At 39.2% G+C, this 22,308-nt stretch overlaps 1 protein-coding gene across 4 annotated transcripts in view; it reads left to right on the forward strand.

The window, feature by feature from the left end:
• The window catches only part of chata (choline O-acetyltransferase a), a 40,873-nt gene that overhangs the window by 5,185 nt on the left and 13,380 nt on the right, over positions 1-22,308 (forward strand). For all 4 annotated transcript variants that reach the window (XM_072583384.1, XM_072583385.1, XM_072583386.1 and 1 more), the window contains 8 exons: positions 2,480-2,660; positions 2,979-3,156; positions 9,244-9,413; positions 13,831-13,931; positions 14,900-15,028; positions 15,743-15,865; positions 19,627-19,768; positions 22,240-22,302. In XM_072583384.1, coding sequence (XP_072439485.1) covers positions 2,480-2,660; positions 2,979-3,156; positions 9,244-9,413; positions 13,831-13,931; positions 14,900-15,028; positions 15,743-15,865; positions 19,627-19,768; positions 22,240-22,302 — 1,087 coding nt within the window. The remainder of the gene's footprint in view (positions 1-2,479; positions 2,661-2,978; positions 3,157-9,243; positions 9,414-13,830; positions 13,932-14,899; positions 15,029-15,742; positions 15,866-19,626; positions 19,769-22,239; positions 22,303-22,308) is intronic.

Genomic DNA, 22,308 nt, shown 5'->3' on the forward strand with positions numbered 1-22,308 from the left:
ACTCTAGAGATTGTGAGGAATGATTGAAGGAGTTATGAGGTTAGTCAGTATTAGGGCATTGCAATGAGCCAAGTCAGGTATGTCAAGGATTTTGTCTTCATGGCAATATAAGGATTTAGAATCTAAAGGGCAACTTGTGATAATATCTCACCCATCATGTGGAGATCCACTCTTAAAGATAGTGGAATCAAGGGTTATGGGGATAAGGCAGGAACAGGATATTGATTGTGAATGATCAGCCATGATCATAACGAATGGCAGTGCTGGCTCTAAAGGCCAAATGGCCTACTCCTGAACCTATTGTCTGCTGTCTATCATCCACTTTGGTCCATTTAGCTTTCCACAAACAACAGCAGTGGGGATAGCACAGATCTCTGCAAGTCAACTAAAGTCCTTATGTACAGAATACTTGTCATTGCCATTACAATGAATGCTGGACTATGTACATGTACTATTGACCCATAAGAGAAACTCTTATCAGCAAACCTTCAATGCACCTTCATTGGGATTCAACATGAGAGTCACACTAACGTCCTTCTGGAAAGCAGTTCTGCAGCATTCAGGCAAAACTCCAGGAAAATCCGCAGTGATGCACTGTACTCTGGACAGGTGAAAAACAACTTCCATGCCAGACTAACTCAACACTCATATGGCTGATGTTCTAGAGGAGGACAAATAAAACAATTCAAATACACTCAGAATTTCTCCTTGAAATTAATGACTGAGTCTAAATTGCCACCAATCATTCAAAATTGTGACAGCTAGTCTATCAATCTACATCATGCTCTGAGTCACAGCATCTTAATGATGAGGCTGCATGCCCAGAAGAGGAAGGAGAAAGGAAGCAAACAATGTGTTCTAGATCCTGCTACTTCATGGCACATTCTGCCTCACATTACCAAATAACTGTGGACTGAGAATCAGTCTGTTCAATCAACCTGAGCAGATGTCAGCCTTGAAGTGAAGGATATCTGTTGATAATAATGAATCATCTGCCCTTCTGCATTGCTCGAAACTAATGTTTATGGTTTCAGGTATGGACTTTGATGGTCGGTATCTATCTATAGTTTCCACACTGCATTCATATATTTTCTGGTGATTGTTGACAGCTAACCATATTCATTGTATATTAGACTTTTTATTAAAATGCAGTGGCTCCTAACAAAATTCATATTACATCTAGATTTTCAGACCACTCACCAAGTTGAGCAGAGTAAAAATCTGGATCTTTGCTTTTATGCAATCAGAAAATGCTTCCCCTAAGCTAATTTTTAAATTAAGTAGCAGCTGTTACAATCAGAGAGAAACTATGATTTTATAAAAATTATTTCATGGGATGTGAAAACTGCTGCCAAGACCAGTATTTGTTGCCCATTTTTAATTGACGTTGTGAAAGTGATACTGGGCAGTTTTCTTGAATAACTATAGTCATGTGATGTAGGCATACTCATGGTGCTGTTAGGGAAAGCCTGAATGTTGTGCGTGTCTTGTTAGATATGTGTATGACTGAGGATTTGCAAATGGTATTGAACATTTGAGGAGTTGTGAATGGTACTGAACATTGTGCGATCTATAGTGTACATCTGCATTTCTGAAAGTATATCGAGAAAGTCATTGATAAAGCGAATGAAGATGACCGAGGACACTCTCCTGAGATAGAAACTTAGAAGATGGGAGCAGAATAGGCCACTAGACACCCTCAAGACTGCTCAACTATACTTTGTGATTGTGGTTGATCATTGAGCTCATCAATCATGCCCTCTCTCTCTATCCCTTGATGCCTTTTGGTGTAAGAACTATATCTAACTTCTTGAAAACAGCTGCAGTGATGTCTGGGTCTAAGATGACAGACCTCTAACAAGGACAGCCATCGTCGTTGTGTTTGATATTGCTCCAGTCAGGAGGAAGGCTTTCCCTCATTACCATTTACTTCAGTTTTGCTGTTGCTTCTTGGTGCTATGTTTGGTCAAATTTTGCCTTGATGTCAACTTCTCACCTCACTTCTTGAATTCAACATTTTCAATTATGTTTGAACCAAGGTTATAATGAGGCCCGGAGCCACATAACTGTGGTAGAACTCAAACTATATAAGAGTGAGCAGATCATTACTGAGTCAGTGCCACTTGATAGCCCTGTTGATAAAGTTCCCATCACTATGCTAATGATCGAGAGTACACTGATACGTTAGTCCTTTTTTATGTGTTCAGGATATACTTGGGCAACTTTCCACATTGTCAGGTAAATAGCAGCAGTGTAGCTCTAATGGAATAATATGACTAAGGACATGGTTACAACTGGAATGTGTCTTGAATAATATTGCTGAACTATTGCCAGGCTACACAGCCTTTGCTGCATACAGTGCTTTCAGCCATTTCTTGATATCATGTGGACTGAACTGATTTGGCTGAAAACTCAAATTGTATGATGCTGGGTATCACAGGAGTAGCTGGAAACATTTCCCTTTACATCTGTTTTTCAGCCGTGCTTTACCTGTTGATTATGCCCGCGGTCAATTGGCTGGACAACCCTTGTGTATGGAGCAGTACTACAAGCTATTCTCATCCTATCGTCTCCCAGGTCACCAAAAAGATACACTGGCAGTCCAGAAAAGCAGCGTCATGCCTGAACCAGAGCATGTTATAGTGGCTTGTCAGAACCAGGTGAGAAGACTTATCCCAATTTCTACATGGGACAGAACACAAATAAATTGCAGAACAATTGGAAATTTATGCCAGAGTGGCCGAAATTGGAGTGAACATTAGTAAGTCGATGTCGGAATGAGATCAAATGAGATCATAACTTCAGACAGCTCACCTGATCATTATCTTTTTAAGTTATCAAACAAGATATAAATAATGGACTTTATTCGCACCAAGTAACCAAAACCACAAATTAAATAGGTCTTCAAAAACATAACCCATATTTTTTAATACTTTACACAGTCTCTGAACGTTAACGTCAGTTCCATTTGTTTCCAGTTCTTTGTTTTGGATGTTGTCATAAACTTCAGACGTTTGAATGAAACTGACTTATTCACTCAGTTGAGAAAGATTGTGAAAATGGCGGAGAACCAAGAGGAACAAACAGCTCCAATTGGGCTGCTCACATCAGACAGTAGGACTGAATGGGCAGAGGCGAGGAGAGTGGTCATGAGAGGTGAGATACGATCCAGCAAAGCATGCAAAGTATTCCCATTATTCAGTAACATGAAACAAGGTAGTCAAATGCTTTGGGCCAAAGGTTATTTGTTTTGAATGCAAATGATATGGGATTCTATCTGTTCCCTGTACCACGAAAATACAAATGGGACAATGTTTTCCATTAATTTGAGAATGCCAATGTTTTCCATTAATTTCAGTTTCACCAGATGCAAACTGTCCAAATAGAAATTCAATTACAGTTGGATGTTCTAATTTTCTCTCACTTTAATTTAATTTTATGATGGGAAATTTAATGCCGATTTAACTAAAATGATGGCTGTCCAATCAAAGTCACAAATTGATGTATTACATAAATCTAGCAAGCGGATTACATGGATGGTAGTCATAGGTACCAGTGAACTCCCACATCAGTTTCATTTCAGACCACAAATTCATATTAGTGTGTCTTAAGATAATTTTTCTGTAAGAAGCAGTTTCCAGTCTTGCATTTCATTGTATCATGGACATTATGTAGATAAGCCAGCTCATTACCATTACAGAAATTAGAATAATGCATATCTCATTTACATTAGAGAAGCTTTTCTTATATTTACACAAATTCTATCTTTTTTTTAAGGATAGAAGCCTGAGTTTAATTTCATCTGCATCTAGAACTATAACACCTTCAAATCCATGGAAAGCTTTGCAATGGATTCATTGCTACCATTACTTTACTTCAAGAATATATTTTAATTTTCCAAACATTAACAGTGCTTTGTCGGCATTCCTGATGTTATTTTGAAGAGAAATCCATCTCTAAGGACAGAATATATACATTGCCCATGGAATAAACATTTTGTAGCACTTTGTCCAACAGGTAGATTCTATCTTCCCATGGCGAAAGATCTCATCACTGTTAATACATCCAACAGAAGGATTGCTCACAGTCCCTTGACAGAGGCTGATTTTTTTTGTCGTTGACTACTTACCAAAATTAGATTCAAAGTTGTTTTGTATTGTAGATATTATAGATCCATGTTAGTGAGTTTTGAACAGATGTGAAGCTTAGGTTGAGGTTCTGGATGTAGGTTTGCTCGCTGAGCTGGAAGGTTCATTTCCAGACATTCCATCACCATACTAGGTAAAATCTTCAGTGAGCCTCAGGATGAAGCACTGGTTGTGTAGCCCCCTTCCTATTTATATGTTTGGGTTTCTTTCAGTTGGGATGTCATTTCCTATGGTTATGTCATTTCTCAGGGGCTGGTAAATGTGATCCAACTGAATGTGTTTGTTAATACAGTTTCGGTTGGAATGCCATGCTTCTCGGAACTCTCATGTGTGTCTCTGTTTGGCTTGTCCTAGGATGGATGTGTTGTCCCAGTTGAAGTGGTGTCCTTCCTCATCCATATGTAAGGATACTCGTGACAGTATCTTTTTGTGGCTAATTGTTGTTCACGTATCTTGGTGGCTAGTTTTCTGCCTGTTTGTCCAATGTAGTGTTTGTTACAGTTCTTGCAAGGTATTTTATAAATGCCATTAGTTTTGCTTGTTGTCTGTATTGGGTTTTTCAAGTTCATTAGCTGCTGTTTTAGTGTGTTGGTGGGTTTGTGGGCTACTATGATGCCAAGAGGTCTGAGTGGACTAGATTACTTACAGTGTGGAAACAGGCCATTCAGCCCAACAAGTCCACACCGACCCACGGAAGCGCACCCACCCAGACCCATTTCCCTACGTTTACCCCTGCACCTAACAGTATGGGCAATTTAGCATTCACCTAATTCACCTAACCTGCACATTTTTGGACTGTGGGAGGAAACCGGAGCACCCGGAGGAAACCCACACAGACACAGGGAGAACGTGCAAACTCCATACAGTCAGTCGCTTGAGGTGGGAATTGTACCCGAATCTCTGGTGCTGTGAGGCAGCAGTGCCAAACACCGTGCCGCCCACAAACAGAGTAGTCTGGCGGTAATTTCCGAGATGTCTTCAATATAGGGGAGAGTGGCTAGGGTTTCTGGCTGCATTTTGTCTGCTTATTTATATTCTCATTGTTGCTGAGAAATCCATTCTTTTTTAAATACACTGTTTCAATGATTTTCCTCTGCTCTTTGTAGTTCCTGTGTGCTTTAGTGTGTGGTGGCCCATTGAAATAATATTCTAATGCAGCTTTGGTTTGTGGATGTTTGGATGATTGCTTCTGTAGTTCAATATTTGGTCTGTATGTGTGGTTTCCTGTAGATGCTGGTTTGAAGTTTTCCATTGGCTGTTCGCTCTACTGCGACATCTAGGAATGGCAGGTTGTGGTTTGTTGTGTATACAGACAACAAGCAAAACTAATGTCATTTACAAAGTACCTTGCAAGAACTGTAACAAACACTACATTGGACAAACAGGCAGAAAACTAGCCACCAAGATACATGAGCATCAACTAGCCACAAAAATGCATGACCCGCTCACACTAGTTTCCTGACATACGGATGAGGAAGGACACCACTTCAACTGGGACAACACATCCATCCTAGGACAAGTCAAACAGAGACACGCATGAAAAGTCCTAAAAGCATGACAATCCAACCGGAACTCTATCAACAAACACATTGACTTGGATCCCATTTACCATACTCTGAGAAAAAGTACAGGAAATGACACCACAATAGGAAATGATGTTACCACAAGAAATGACATCACCAACCCAAGGAAAGCCAAACATATAAAGAGAAAGTGGGCTATGCCACCAGTGCTTCATCCGGAGGCTCACTGAAGATGTTACCTAGTATGGTGATGAAACATCTGGAACAAACCTTCCATCTCAGCGAGCAAACCTACATCTAGATCCATGTTAAAGGCCATGTACAATGTATTAGTTGAATTAGAGAATGGTCTTAGAATGAACTTTGGTATTGCAAATGCACCAAACACATTTCTTTCCATGAGTTATTTCAGTGTCCTTTGATCATTGGACTCGACCAGACATAATCTTATACTGTTCACTTGTTAAGTATAGGCCTGTGAATCAATTGATCTGAATTAATTTATAATTAAATGATGAGGCAAGTAAGTTGCTTGACAGAGTATGCTATAGATAACTAAATACCATTAAATCAAAACAAGAAAAATAATAACATACAAACACCAAATATTTGGGAAATATCTTGGAATCCTATTGAATAAAATGAGAATATAATTCATACAGTCATCTTAAACGAGATTGCCTTTCAAGATCTGGTTAAACTAATGGGATATACTGGATTACTCATACCCTCAGACATTACTCAGTACATCTTGATGCACCATCAAAGATTGCTCATGCACAATTGACTTTTTCATTGTGGGCTTTGCTGCCAATTTCAAAATCACTTGAGAAGGTGGTGGTGAGCAGCCTTCTGGAATGCTGCAGTCTATTTGGTTACACAGATCTGCAATGCTGTTAAAGAGGGAGTTTGACTCAGTAACACACGAGGAACAGCAATATATTTCCAAGTCAGGTAGGTGTGTGGCTTAGAGGGAAATTTGCAGGCGGTGGCGTTCTAACGTATTTGCTGCCATTGTCCTTTAGATGGCAGCGGTCATGATTTGAAAGGTGCTTTGGTGAAATTGCTATTACCATCATGCAAAATGAAGTCACCGATCAATATTTATAATGTTTAACACTGCATAACATTAAAAAAGTGCATTACTACTAACTAATGATGGTGATAATAATTGGGATAGTTAAATCTAACTTTCTGCAAGCAATAGATTTGATCCAGCTGTAAAATTCCGTGAATTTGTAATAGAAGGTGAGTTAGAAAAAGTGGAAAATATATTTGACTAAAATCAATACTTTTTGAACAAATTGTGCCTGAAACATACAATGTGGAAGACAATTCCCCTTGTTTATTGTGTACAAGTGTCATTGTTTCTTTTGGACTTGTTTTGCTACTCCAGACCATATGCAAATATGAAAGCTTCCTGTTAGATTTACAGTGCTTCTGACCTACTGATTATAAAAGTCAATATTGAATACAAGTACATTGGCTTCTTTCAGAGGTACAACAAGTAACTATCTTTGTACACATTGATAAAGACGTTTTCATGTTTCAATGATGTATGTGATACATAAAAGTGAATGTATACAATCCAGAAGACCTGTGTATGCTGTAAATCAGAAACAAAAACAGAAGTTTCCGAAAAAGCTCAGCAGGTCTTGTAGCATCTATGCAAAGAAATCAAAGTCAATGTTTTGGGGCGGGTGATCCTTTCTCAGATTCTGTAGAAGGGTCACAGGACCCGAAACTTCAACTTTGATTTTTCTTCACAGATGCTGCCAGACCTGCTGAGCTTTTCCAGCAACTTGTGTTATTGTTTCTGAATGTGTATTTTGGTCAGTTCATGCTTTCCCATATAGTGTTGAGTACTTCACATTGTGCTCTAGAAAGAGCACAAACCTCTAGAAGTATCAAACAAAATCAATAGTTACAGATAATAAATGTGGTAAGTTGTTCAGTGAAAGCATGTGGCATTGAATGTATTTTACTCATTATCTCAAACAAAATAATACCTAATTAAAAAAAGCAACATGTTTCTCATGGTCATGGCAATCACTTATAACTTATAAGAAATGTGGCTCAAGCTGAATTCAGTACATATGCTATTTACATTTCGTACCTTATGAATTCCGATAGACCTTTTGGGACAGGGTAAAAATGAGTTGCTATTAAGAGATAGAAATTTGTTTATGCAGATATTCTGGTTTTTGTCTGCACAATGCCCTACAGTCAGCTGTAAGGGCTAATACCTATATATTCAATCGATACTGTATGCTTTAGAAGTTCAACACAAAACCAAACGAGTTGTACATCATTGTCCAAACTTGTAATGGAGCACAATGATGAATATATCTGTGGGTCTGGTTACAATGTCATTGTTGCATTGTTGTGCTGTATTTTCCATTTTGTAGTAACTCAAGTATGACAATAAAGTCTGGAGCCAATTCCAATTTAGACCTATGAATGTTGCAGTGGAAGTAGGGGAATGTGTATCACGTGCAAGTTACCCTCCAAGCCTAGGCCATCCTGAACTATATCAATATTCCTTTACTACCATGGGTCAAAATCCAAGAACACCCTTCCTTAAAGCACTGTGGGTATGCCTGCACCCTAAGGGCAGTAGGCCAAGTAATAGTTGTTCAAGAAGGCAGCTCACCTTCTCCAGGGCAATTAGGGATGCAATAAATGCTGCATAGCTCATGATGATCACATTTCACACACATTTTTTAAAAATGAAGTGCATTGCATGCAGTATTCTAAGGAGTATAACTCTAGTGCAGTGTCGAATTGAATTTTAAAAATGTTTAGAAGATTCATTAAACCTTTTATTTGCTTTATAAACTGGAACTTCTTTAAAACCTTTGAGAGCACAGGCATTTTGCCCATGTGTTTTAGATCAGCAGTACAGGGATAATAACAACTTACTTTCATTAAATCCAAATCAGAAATGTATCTATAATAAAGCTAATGCCTCAACTTTTCAGTTATTGTCTGAATCTGGACATCAGTATTCTGTAAGCACTGTTTTGAAATCAACACCTGTTAAACACAATGTAAAACCTATCTGTGCTACTAGAGTGCAGCACTCTCTCTGAAAGAAGTTATCGTGTTCCATATGCCAATTAGATAATACAAACAAGAACTCAGTGTAATCGGCTGAATGGCTCTGGTGACATTAAAATTTGTATTTTATTAGATGCAATCACAGTGCAGTTGTTCTGAAATGAGGCAATATCTGATGAAGAACTACTTTCCAAGAAGGCTTAATACCAACAATTACAGTTAATATACTAGTCTCACACAAATTACACGAAATAGTTTGGCAAATTCACTTTTGAATTAACAGAATTTGTGCAATACAAGTGGTCTAAACATTGAAGGAAGTTATATAGTTATTAGATCTGTGTCTTATCTGATAAATGGCAGCTGTAATAAGAATATTTTCGCAAGTATTATTTAACAGTCTATACAACTGGTGCCCAACAGCCATTTTATCCTAACTGTGGCACCCTAATTACAATGGGTATTTAAAATCTGTTTGCTTGGTTAATGAGTTCTGAATTTTCTCTTTGCAGACTCTACTAACCGAGACTCTCTGGATGCGATCGAACGCTGCATATTTCTGCTGTGCTTAGATTCCCCAAGTGGTGTTGAGCAGACAGATATAAACCTGGCACTGCAGATAATGCATGGAGGTGACTGTCACAAAAATAGAGCAAATCGCTGGTATGACAAAACCATGCAGGTAATGGATGCAGGGCTCTCATGTACAACATTAAATGATCTCTTAAGGAAGTTTCTTTAGGGGATTGTTTCTTTCCTATAGACAAAGATCAAATCATTGTATATGTTTCAAAATCGTAGAAAATTCTATTCATGATAATAATGGATGAATTCTTTCTTAGTTTCTAATTTATTATGAGATATTAACCCATTTATTTAAGTGGCATTCATACCAGTGCTGACATCTGAATTCACAAAGATCAGTGGGCTTAACAAAAGTGAAATACTCAATGGAACAGTTGACTATTCACGAAGTCAGATAGATATGGCTACATTGTCAATCTCCTACAAGATTTGACTGAGGTGAGAGATGCTCATGTTTAAGCCAGATCTCTTTCAGGAATCACTGGAGTCAGGGAGGGTCTCAGAGGACTGGAAAATTACTAACGTTTAAGAAAGGAGTGAGGCAAAAGATGGGAAATTACAGGCCGATTAGCCTAACCTCGGTCATTGGTTAGATTTTGGAGTTCATTCAGGAGGAGGAAATTGTTGAATACTTGGAGGTGCATGGTAAAATAGGGCAAAGTCAGCATTGTTTCATCAAGGAGAGGTCATGCCTGACAAATCTGTTGGAACTCTTTGAGGAGGTAACAAGCAGGTTATATCAAAGAGCGCCATTAGATATTGATTATTTGGATTTTCAGAAGGCTTTGATTGGAGATGAGAAAGGTGCCACACAGGAGGCTACTGAGTAAGATAAGGGCCTATAGTATTAGAAGCAAGGTGCTAGCATGGATAGGAGCATAGCTGTCTGGCAGAAAGCAGAGAGTGGGGATAAAAGGGTCCTTTTCAGGATGGCAACCGGTGACTAGTGGGGTTCACAAGGCTCAGTGTTGGGAACCGCAACTTTTCAATTTATACACTAATGATCTAGATGAAGGAACTGAGGGCATTCTGGCTAAGTTTGCAGATTATACAAAGATAGGTAGAGGCACTAGTAGTATTGAGGAAGGATTTGACAGGTTAGGAGAGCGGGCAAAGAAGTGGAGATGGAATACGATGTGGGAAGGTGAGGTTGTGAACTTTGGTAAGAAGAATAGATGCATGGACTATTTTCTAAATGAGGAGAAAATTCAGAAATCCGAAGTGCAAAGAGTCTTGGGAGTCCTAGCCCTGGTTTCCCTTCAGGTAAACTTGCAGGTCGAGTCTGTGGTTAGGAGGGTAGATATAATGTTGACATTTATTTCAAAAGGATTAGAATATAAAATCAGGGATGTACTTCTGAGGCTTTATAGTTTCTGGTCAGACCACATTTGGAGTATTGTGCACAGATTTGAGTCCCATATCTCAGGAAGGATGGACTGACCCTGGAGCTGGTCCAGAGGACGTTCACGAGAATGGTTTCAAGATTGAAAGGCTTAACATGTGAGGAACATTTGAGGACTCCAAGTCTATTCTCGATGGGGTTTAGAAGGATGAGAGGGGATCTAATTGAAAGTTAAAAACTGCTGAAGGGCTTGGACAGAGTGGACATTAGCAGGAGAGACTAGGACCCAAGCACACAGCCTCAGAGTAAAGGAAAGACCCTTTAGATTGGAGATGAGAAACTTCTTTAGCCAGAGATTGGCAAGTCCATGGAATTCATTGCCACTGAAGGCTGTAGAGGCCAGGTCATTAAGTAGACATAAGGCAGAGATAGCCATGCGGCTGGTGCAGCTACAATCCCCACGGTGATCGATGGCGTCACTTCCGCCCCCATCATGGTCACTTCCACAGACCCTCACAATTCCTCATAGCACATGTGACATCGCTTTCACCCCTCGCATCATCGCTGATGTCATACAGTGGCTTCCGCCCCCTCCCCCCCACTGCCGTGTGTGCCACCACTTCTGCCCCCACCAACGCCACTCACCTGCATTCTGCTGACACGCCACCAGCAGATCCCACTGTCACCATCCCCGCCCCCCAGAACCCTGAGGGGAACACCGCCCTGCTCATGACTCCATCTCCATTCCCCCCACCACCACACCACTCCAGTTACAGGCTTCGCCTCCACACCGGGTCCCAGCTCCCAGCCCTGCTGAGTTTTCACCATTCCCCCAGACCTCCACCTCACTGAGGACGAACGATCAGTCCGTAGCAGAGGACTCACCTTCATCCCCCTCTGCCCACACATCAATGAATTTAATATACTCTGTGAAGTCCGGATGCTGCCTGAACTGCTGTGCTTTTCCAGCACCACTCTAATCTAAAATACGACAGAGATAGATAGGTTCTTGGTTGTCATGGGTATTAAGGATTATGGGGAGAAAGCCAGAGAATGGGGTTGAGAAACTTATCAGCCATGATTGAATGGTGAAGCAGACTTGAAGGGCTAAATGGCCTCATTTGTGATCCTATGTCTTATGGTTTTATAGTCTTTTCTCCATATTCCTGCCACGAGCTATTGCACTTGAAATTTTAGTTACAAGAAGGGAAAAGCTTCATGTGTAATTCAGATGATGTTGCTAACCAGAACTTTCTCCCTTGACCATAAAACTTGAAATCCAATATTAAATCAGCAGTCGTTAAATCAGGATTGCTGCCGTATGCAATGGGCATTAGGAATTTGATGATTTTTGACCGAGATTGTACAGGCTTTATTTATTTTCTTGCAATTTCATGAGGTAGCAGCCCTTGTTGAAGTTCTTTCCATTTGCATGCTGCTATCCCATTAATGATAAAGGATCCCTGAGCATTGGTGAGACTACACCTTGAATACTGTGGGCAGTTTTGGTCTCCTTACCTGAGGAAGGATGTTCTTACTATGCAGGGATTGCAACGGAGGTTTTTACCAAACTGATTCATAGAGTTATAGAGTCATACCGCACAGAAACAGATCTGTCGATCCAACCAGTCAATGCCAACCATGATCCCAAACTAAACTAATCACACTTGCCTGTGCTTGGCCCACATGCTCCCCAAAAATTATTAATTCATGTATTTATCCAAATGTATTTTAAACATTATAACTGTTCCCACATCCATCACTTCCTCTGGAAGTTCATTCCATACATGCAACACTCTGTGTAAAAAAATTGCCCCTTATGTCTTTTTAAATCTTTCTCCTCTTGCCTTAAAAATATACCCCCATAATCTTGAAATCCTCCCCCCTAGGGAAAAGATATCTGCCATTCACCTTCTGTATACCACTCTTGATTTTATAAATCTCTGTACGGTCACCCCTCAACCTCCTACACTCCAGTGAAAAAGGTTCTAGCCTCACCAGCCTCTCCCTATTACTCAAACGCTCCATTCCCAGTAACATCCTGGTAAATCTCTTCTGAACCATCTCCAACTAAATAATATCCTTGCTATAACAGGGTGACTAGAACTGGACACAGTACTCTAGAACAGGCCTCACCTGTACAACCTCAACATGCTATCCCAACTCCTATACTCAAAAATGTAAGCGATGAAGGCAAGAATGTTAAACACTTTCTTAACCACCCTTTCTATATGTGATGCAAACTTCAAAGAATTATGTACTGGAACCCCTGGGTCCCTCTTTTCTACAACACTACCCAAAGCCCTACTTTTAATTGTATAAGTCCTGCCCTTGTTTGTTTTACCAAAATGTAACACGTCTCATTTATCCAAATTACACTCCATTCATCACTATTCAACCCACTGACCCAATTGATCAAGGTCTCTTTGTAATCTTAGATAACCATCTTCAATTTTGGTGTCATCTGCAAACGTACTAACTATTCCTTTTATATTTTCATCTGAATGATTTATACAAATGACAAAGAAAAGTGGATCCAGCACCGATTCCTGTGGATTCCATGGTCAGAAGCCATGGATGGTAGAACTGACAGCTAAGGAGAGATTGAGTCAGTTGGAATTTCACTGAAATTTAGGAGAATGAGTGGGGGGGGAGGGGGTTATCTGACAGAAACCTAGAAAACTCTAACACGACTGGATAGGCTAAATACAGGAAGGATGCTCTCAATGATAGGGGAGTCCAGAATCAGGGTTTGAGGATAAGGATAGTTTAACCTCTGGACTGAGATGAGGAGAAACGTTTTCATCTGAACCTGTGAAATTTACTACCATGGAAAGTAGTTGAGACCAAAACATTGTGTTTTCAAGAAGGAGATAGATGTAATTCTTGAGGCTAAAAGGATGTTGGAGGGGAGGGAGGGATTAGGGTGATCAGCCATGATCTTATTGAACGGTGGAGTAGGTTTGAGGAGTAAAATGGCCTACTCCTGTTCCTATCTTCTATGTTTCTATATTTTAATGAAGCAGCAGTGTTGTCTGTACAGATATCTAAAGAAAAAGTGGCAAAATAAGCGGTCATCAGAAGATGTATTAACAATTATTTTCATGATACATTTGGTTTGACCTCACAATTTAACTGAAGAAAAACTGACAGATTTCCATTTTTCATGCAGTTTGTTGTTGGAAAAGATGGAATCTGTGGATTGGTTTATGAACATTCACCTGCAGAAGGCATTGCAGTTATACAATGTGTTGAACACCTACTCTGTTACATGTACGTCATTTGTTTTCTTGTTAATATTCTCACTTCACTGACTGTTATGTTGCAGAAATCTATTTGGGAAAACCTTTATTTATCAGTAATTTAATCAGAGGGTTAAGTGAATAATAAGGGTAGTGGAATTCTCAGATGGAATTAAAATGTTACAAAAGTTTTTTAACCCAGTTTATTGTAACAGTGAAAGGATGCAATGTAAAAGGTGTACCAGTGATTCTCGATTATGATCCTTTTTAAGCTAGCGGTGTGTCATTACAGAGAAAATTCCCTTAGCACTCTTGACTGACTAAACTCACAAGAATGGGAGGCCCAACAGCTAAAAAGACAGTTTTTCTCAATTTCACAAAACAAAACTAACAGCAAATAAGCCTATACCCTAAAAATAACAATGAGATATTAGCTTTCGAATGCCTAACACCTTCATATGAAGTTAGTTTGTCTGTTGTCTTAATGCAGAAGTGCATTATTAAATGGGCTGGCATGTTGGAAAATCGTGGAAAAGCCACCATTGAGCTTTACATACAGCATATATTCACAACAGGTGGAAAATGGATATATTATTAAAAAATGCCCAGTGTACAAGTCACACCACTATTTGGAACTCTGCACTTGCTGGGAACACATTTGTACATGGCCCTGCTATAAATAGTACATGAACTGGTCGAATTGTTGAGGTTGTTCTGAGCTGTCGTGAAGCATGAAAATAATTGAAGAATTATTCTGAGTATTCCGCTATCCTTATTGTTCACCTGCTCCCCTGACAAATTGACTAATGTTAAAAGATTGAAGAGCTCAAGTTCTTTTTGTTTGCACCATTGCAAAAAGAAAGTGTGGTCAGACTTCACTTGGCAGTGCATTCAATACAAATTCATTGGCATGTCCACACAAAGCCATTTCTAGTTCTATAATTCTGACCCAAGTGTTGAGTAATGTACACATATTGGTGTATCCGTTTTTTTTAACAGTAAAGAGACTTCAAAAAAGTTAGTACGAGCTGATTCTGTCTGTGAGCTGCCTGCTCCAAGAAGACTGAGGTGGAAATGTGACTCTGAAATACAAAGATATTTAACTTCAGCAGCTGATAAGCTTCAGAGGTACAGCCAAATGATAAGTAATATGTCATGAGAGTTTATTTGTGTAAAAGTTATGAAAATAATTACAGTGAATCATCTATAAATGGGTTTCAGCTTTCACTGCAGTTCTGGCTACAGTATTGTATTTGATTAGTTTAGATTACTTACAGTGTGGAAACAGGCCCTTCGGCCCAACATGGGCACACCGCCCCGCCGAAGCGCAACCCACCCATACCCCTACATCTACCCCTTACCTAACACTACGGGCAATTTAGCATGGCCAATTCACCTGACCTGCACATCTTTGGACTGTGGGAGGAAACCGGAGCACCCAGAGGAAACCCACACAGACAAGGGGAGAATGTGCAAACTCCACACAGTCAGTCGCCTGAGGCAGGAATTGAACCCAGGTCTCTGGCGCTGTGAGGCAGCAGTGCTAACCACTGTGCCACCGTGCCACCTGTGTTACACCTTGGAATAATACACAAAGATGACATATAGTAATCTGAAGAAATGAGTTTAAATCATACCATACAAACTGGGGAATTTAAGTTTGATTAATTAAATAAAAATATAGAATAAAAAGCTAATATCAGATTTGATGACCACAAAACTATTGGATTATTGTAAAATTCCTTCTTTTTCACTAGTATTCTTGGCTAAACCTGAGGTGTAAATAGTGCATATTATGATATTACATGTATCTTATAATTTTGGTAATATGTTTTTTTCCAGGTTGATAGACAACATTGATCTAAATGTGTACTGGTTTAAGACTTTTGGCAAAGATTTCATTAAAAAACAGAAGATGAGTCCTGATGCTTTTATCCAGGTTGGATTGCAGCTGTCTTATTACAGGTAAGTCTCTGAAGTTGCCTTGAAGTTCAGCAATTTACAATAATCTCCAATCTAGCTTTGAAGCATGTGGGATCATATAGAAATGGCATAAGCTGTTTGACCAATTGAGCTTCTTCTTTTTGCAGACTAGTCAAAACTTGATCTCCTGTCACAGTTCTTTCTCGATGAATCATTTGACTTATCAAATTAAGGAATTCAAAATATTTTCCCCCTCTCTTAAAGCAAAACTAAAGACCATCCTCCATTATAAATTCATAGCATGAAAAGCTTTACTTTACCCTGAATGGTTTCCTTCGTTGAGATGAAACTTCAAATCCCTGCCAAATTAACAACTGAAGTGATGTATATATCATTCAACTGTCTCCATTGCTGCTTAACCTGGTAACAACCATTACTAGGTTGCGGAATCCATTCTAACCAGGTTAGGAAATAATTCTGTAGGGAGCACTCTTCCAATTTGCTTGAGGTTTCTTACTTTCAAGGTCTTGTGTTTTATGTCAAACATTCAAGTTAAGCAACTTGTTTGCATGCGCATGGCGCAATGTCACAACATTTTAATTACCTTTTTCATCATCCTTCTTGATTTCTTAAAATCAATTTAAAGAAAGGGGGTCTGGTTTATATTGCATTTATGGCACAGATTCTGGCCCCGCTGAATCCATGCTTCCATAACATTCTTTCTAACTTTCTTCATCTAAGTTATGGGCGGCACGGTGGCACAGTGGTTAGCACTGCTGCCTCACAGCGCCAGAGACCCGGGTTCAATTCCTGCCTCAGGCGACTCTCTGTGTGGAGTTTGCACGTTCTCCCCGTGTCTGCGTGGGTTTCCTCCGGGTGCTCCGGTTTCCTCCCACAGTCCAAAAGATGTGCAGGTCAGGTGAATTGGCCATGCTAAATTGCCCGTAGTGTTAGGTTAGGGGTATGGGTGGGTTGCGCTTCGGCGGGTCGGTGTGGACTTGTTGGGCCGAAGGGCCTGTTTCCACACTGTAAGTAATCTAATCTAATCTAAGTCCAATAACATATTTTTCAATTCCATTCTCCCTAATTTAATATAACTTCCCTTTAAGCACATCTATACTCTTCACCTCAATTACCCCTTGTTTCAGATTCTAATTAAAGTTCAGATTCAGGTTAAAGTTCCTCCTGCATTCCAATTTGGATTTATTAATGACTACGGGAACAAATTACTGTGGACGTCAGAATCTGTACTGAAAACTAAAAATACTGGAAATCCCAGTGGAACAGGAAGCATCCATGGAGAGTCAGCAAGCTTATGTTCCCAGTCTAGATGATTCTTCATCAGACTGTCTTGAGTTTATGACCTCTAATTTTGGTCTCCCCTGAAAGTGAAAACATCCCCTTTACAAGTCAAATGTCCTTCTTATACTGCAGTGGATGGTCTCTAACATTTTCAGGTTGACAGGACAGCCTCAGTGATTGAGCAATAATAAGTTGTATATTTTTTCCATTGCATGAGTGGATATCCCTGTGTTATGTCCTACTCTTGCCTCAGCTGACTCCAAAGGTACTCAAAGAGCATAGTTTAAGCAGTACCAAATTCTGTTTCCTAAACTTCCAATAAGTCTACAAAGCCTTCAGTTTAGCCTACAGAGTTCCAATTTTAATGCAAGCCCAAATGTTTGGAGAGTGTACTGCGTCCTGCATTGAGGGTGAGATTTCCATAGCAAAAAGAAAAAATAAAAATCTACTCATAAGACTTTAGCAAGATCTCCTCCAGGGCCAAGTCATATTGCTGCAAAATCATGTTCCTTCGATATGTTTATAAGAAAGTTTTCATAATACATCAAGTATCACAATTCCTGTTTCAGTTTACATCTATTTGAAACTAAATCTTAAATTATTTAATTTAAATCCCTCCTGCCATTCCTAATCTAAAGCACTCAATTGATCTTGATCTCTTGCAATGTTATCAATCTTGCATGCTTGACATCCAGCCAAAAAGTTTGCCTTTTCATCTGATATTGCAAGCATCCTTTTTAGGATAATTTCTGATTTATGTGAAAAGCAGGAGACTAGCGAAAAATGCCTCAAAGAACTTAGCTAGTTATCCCCCTCCAGCAGATACTTTTAAATTTATCATCATCTGCCACTTTTTAATGCTAATACTGTTTCCAATCCAATTAACTAATATCCCAGTAATGTCATGATGTTTCCAAATGAAATTAAAGCTTCTGCACCATCAAATGTTCTGTCATGCAATAAAATGATTTCTGAAAGCATAAGTGGATCATACCCTCTGGATTGCTGTTACCAGTTGACGTTGTTACCTCTCCGAATTTAGAAATCTAAGTCTTTGTTCTACCTTGGAGCATCAACAAGATTGGAAGAATGCCACTTAGATCTCAAAAAAACATGTAACCTGAGGCAACATCATAAGACACAGGACAGGAGTAGGCCATTTGGCCCATTGAATCTAGTCCACCATTGAATGAGATCATGGTTGATCTGATAATCTTAAACTTTACTTTCCTATCTTTTCCCTATAACCTTTAATTCCCTTACTGACCAAAAATCTGTTTCTCTTAGCCTTCAAAATACTTCATAATCCAGCCGCTATACTCAACTGGAGTAAAGACTTCCACAGATTCACTACCCTCTGAGAGCAAAAAATCTCCAACATCTCTGTCCCAACTTCGTTCATTCACTGTCAGCGTGGTAGGCAACCATATATGAAACTGCACTACAGGAGGTACATAATCATCAATGTTGATGTTGAAGATTAGCCAAAATTACCCTGAAAGATTGAGTAGGATCAGTGGGCTGTATGGTCTATGTCTATTTCTTGTATTCTAATGCCTGGACTCTGAGACCAGTCATCCATATTTGCTTGAAGAAAGGGAAAGACGGCTCTAGCAACAAAGATTATTGCCCTCATCAATATTCTTTTAGAATCCTGAGCAAGAAGTTGTAGTTTATGATTCTAGAAAGTCCAGAATGTTTCATTTTTTTAAAACACATTTTTATGGAATGTGGCTGTTGCTGGCTGGCCAGACTTTAATGTCCGTCCTTAGTTGCCCTTGAGTGGTGAGCATACACCAAACACAACTTATACAGGAAATAGATATGGAATGATTTAAGCTAGATTATTAAAATTGCTAAATCTCAATTTTAAAAAAATTATGCTCTGAACGGAATAATTCACATGTAGTTCAATTCACTGCATTTGTCAGACCCTTTACTATAGCTTCCTCAATGTTGAACACAAATCATTTGTATCTCTCCAACAATTCCTCTCTCATCTCCTTAAAGATTATTGAATACAAGCCATCTGATTCCCTGGACACATTTAATTAACTTGAGGTTCTTCATAATGCATGCATTAGTTATGTCTAAATAGAGTGTACATTCCAAGTTAAAATTACTGCATCTAGAATTTCATATATATTAAGGTTTGTCGAGAAAAAATATTATCGTATACCTGATATTTACTGATCCTCCATGTTATTCCAATCATATTTAATCTTTAATTGATATTTCTGTTCATAAACCTTATATAAAATGTCTTATTATTCTTTCTTTCAGCTATCCAGGACCTGGTTTCTATTATCTCCTTTCTTTTCTGGTGTTAGTTTTATATTTATTCTTTGCTGTGTTTTTCACATTACTAATAAAGTATTTGTTTCCTTACTTTTCAAATTGTTCTGCTCATCTTTCACATTTATTTTTGGTCTGCTTGAATCTCCGTCGTTCTTGAGGACTTCTCACATCATTAAAAATTGCTGTTGTTGCTTCTAATCCAGATGCCATGGGAGGCTTGTCCCCACTTATGAAAGTGCTTCAACACGTCGCTTTCAGGAAGGAAGAGTCGATAATATTCGATCAGCAACGAAAGAGGCATTCGACTTTGTAAAAGCAATGATAGATGGGGGACCGTCTATATCGGTGCGTTCTTCTCTTGATCTTTCTCATCCTTCAGTTTGACTTACTCTCATTTTTGAATCTGCTTTCTTTTTGTCTAATCTTGACTTCTCCCTCTATCCTCATTCATCACCACTATGTTAGGATTGCATAGGATAGAAATGTAATAACTTCCAAAACTAAATTTGAAAACTTTATAGAAAAAAAGTGACAAAAAGACAGAGGAATGGGACTATTTGAACAACTCTTCCAACGAGCCAGCATAGGTACAATAGATTGAATGGTCACCTTCAGTGTTGCATGTTTCCAAACAAAGACTTGCCACAGCTGAAAATGTGTTGCTGGAAAAGCACAGCAGGTCAGACAGCATCCAAGGAACAGGAGAATCGACGTTTCGGGCATAAGCCCTTCTTCAGGCTTATGCCCGAAATGTCGATTCTCCTGTTCCTTGGATGCTGCCTGACCTGCTGCGCTTTTCCAGCAACACATTTTCAGCTCTGATCTCCAGCATCTGCAGTCCTCACTTTCTCCTCAAAGACTTGCCACATTCATCTGACATTCCTTTTGCTTCATTTTACAGTAATGTTTTAAATGGATTAACATCTCTGCTAAAATAAGAGAGAACCGAACATCAGTTAAATGCTGATAGTGCTCAAATATTACTAAGACCCATCCCAGGTTCAGGTAGAAATCCTCCTCTTTCTTTCCACATGAAATGAATATTTCTTCTATACTTTGTGCCAGCTGTAGTTTTATTCTCCTGAATTCGCTTGTGCTTTTGTAGTGGCAGCTTAGTAATTTATTGCACTTAGTCTAAGTCTATAACAATGTGCTGGATAGTCTGAGATAGTGCATGCCAATCATACACAGCTCTTTTTTCCTTCTGCTCTCTAGGACCTGGTTTCCAAGTATGACCTTTCTTTGCTGAAGTTAGCTTTATATTTAACCTCAATAATGGGGTTTTCACATGTGTAACAAAGTATTTGTTACCTTAAGGAGTATAAGTGGTGGATCTGAGTGTACGTGAGGGACACACTGAATGAACACATGCAAATGTAAAGCTGAATGATTAACGGGATGCACCCATGTGTATGTGCTGATAAATGAATGTGTGCATAGACAATAATTTGTATACATGCACTTCTAACAGAAATAAATGTCCCAAGGTGTTTCACTGGAGCAGCATAATGCGAAATTTGACAGTGAGCACGTAAGGATAATTTCAAGCAAATTACCCAAAGTTTACATGAAGAGGTAAATTTTAAAGAACATCTTGAAGGTGGAGAAGTTTAAGAATGGAATCCAGAATTTGGAACCTTGGCAAGGATGGCCACCGATGAGATGATAATTAAAATTGGGGCTGCTGTCTCTGACCTTTCAGCCAAATGCACTGAGAGGCTGGAAACTGCCAAACCCCTCAGGCTATGTGTCTGATGTTGAACGTACATAGTGAACATCAACAGTGTTGAAATTATATTGAGGCACTTCAAAATGGAACACAGTGCATGGAGAAAAGCTTATTGCAGCTTCTATAATTTTCAATTTGAAGTATTTTGTCCTCAGGACAATAGACATTAGGTGCAGGAGTAGGCCATTCAGCCCTTCGAGCCAGCACCACCATTCATTATGATCGTGGCCGAACATCCACAATCAGTATCCCGTTCCTGCCTTATCCCCATAACCCTTGATTCCACTGTCTTTAAGAGCTCTATCCATCTCTTTCTTGAAAGTATCCAGAGACTTGGCCTCCATTGCCTTCTGGGGCCGATGCTCTATACAGAATGATTTAAGACTATTTCTATCCTATCCTATCCAGGCACAGAAGAGTGGCAGCTTCATGGCTCAGTATAAGTTTGGAGACATGTTAAATTTTATTGCACTTTTCATAATTTTTGAGTCCAAATGTTTTGTTGTATACCATAAATTTTATGAATAATATACAATTTTGAATAGTCAGACATACTCAGGAGGCCACAGCAGTATGTAAACTTTAAAAAAAATTATTATTCATTCATGGCATGTGACCATCATTGGTGAGGCCAACATTTAATACTCATCCCTAATGGCCCAAACAGCAGCTGAGAACCAACCATATTACTGTGGGTCTAGAGTGTCAGGTATGTCAGACTGGGTAAGGACTGCAGTTTCATTCCCATAAAGGACATTAGTGAACCAGATGGGGTTTTCCAACAATGACTTCATAGTCATCATTAAGCTCTAAATTCCAGATTTTTATTGAATTCAAAGTCTACTATTTGCCATGGAGAGACTCGGATCCAAGATGGGAGTTTTAAATTGAAGGCATTGCTTAACTGGAGCTAACATATGTCACCAAACACAAGGGGTGGTAGGTGGAGGGATGTTATGTGCGAGTGCAAATATACAGGCAAAGTGTGTGTGTGTGTGTGTGTGTGTATGTGTAAATAACCAGTTGTCAGACACACTTGTACACTATCAACTACCTAATGTATATGATACTTGACTTTTAATATTAGGACTCAAAGAAGATGGAGCTTCTCTGGGAAGCAATCAATGCACAGACGAATTACACCATCCTGGTAAGT

This window comes from Chiloscyllium punctatum, chromosome 13, assembly GCF_047496795.1.
Source record: "Chiloscyllium punctatum isolate Juve2018m chromosome 13, sChiPun1.3, whole genome shotgun sequence".
In the NCBI taxonomy this organism is placed as follows: domain Eukaryota; kingdom Metazoa; phylum Chordata; class Chondrichthyes; order Orectolobiformes; family Hemiscylliidae; genus Chiloscyllium; species Chiloscyllium punctatum.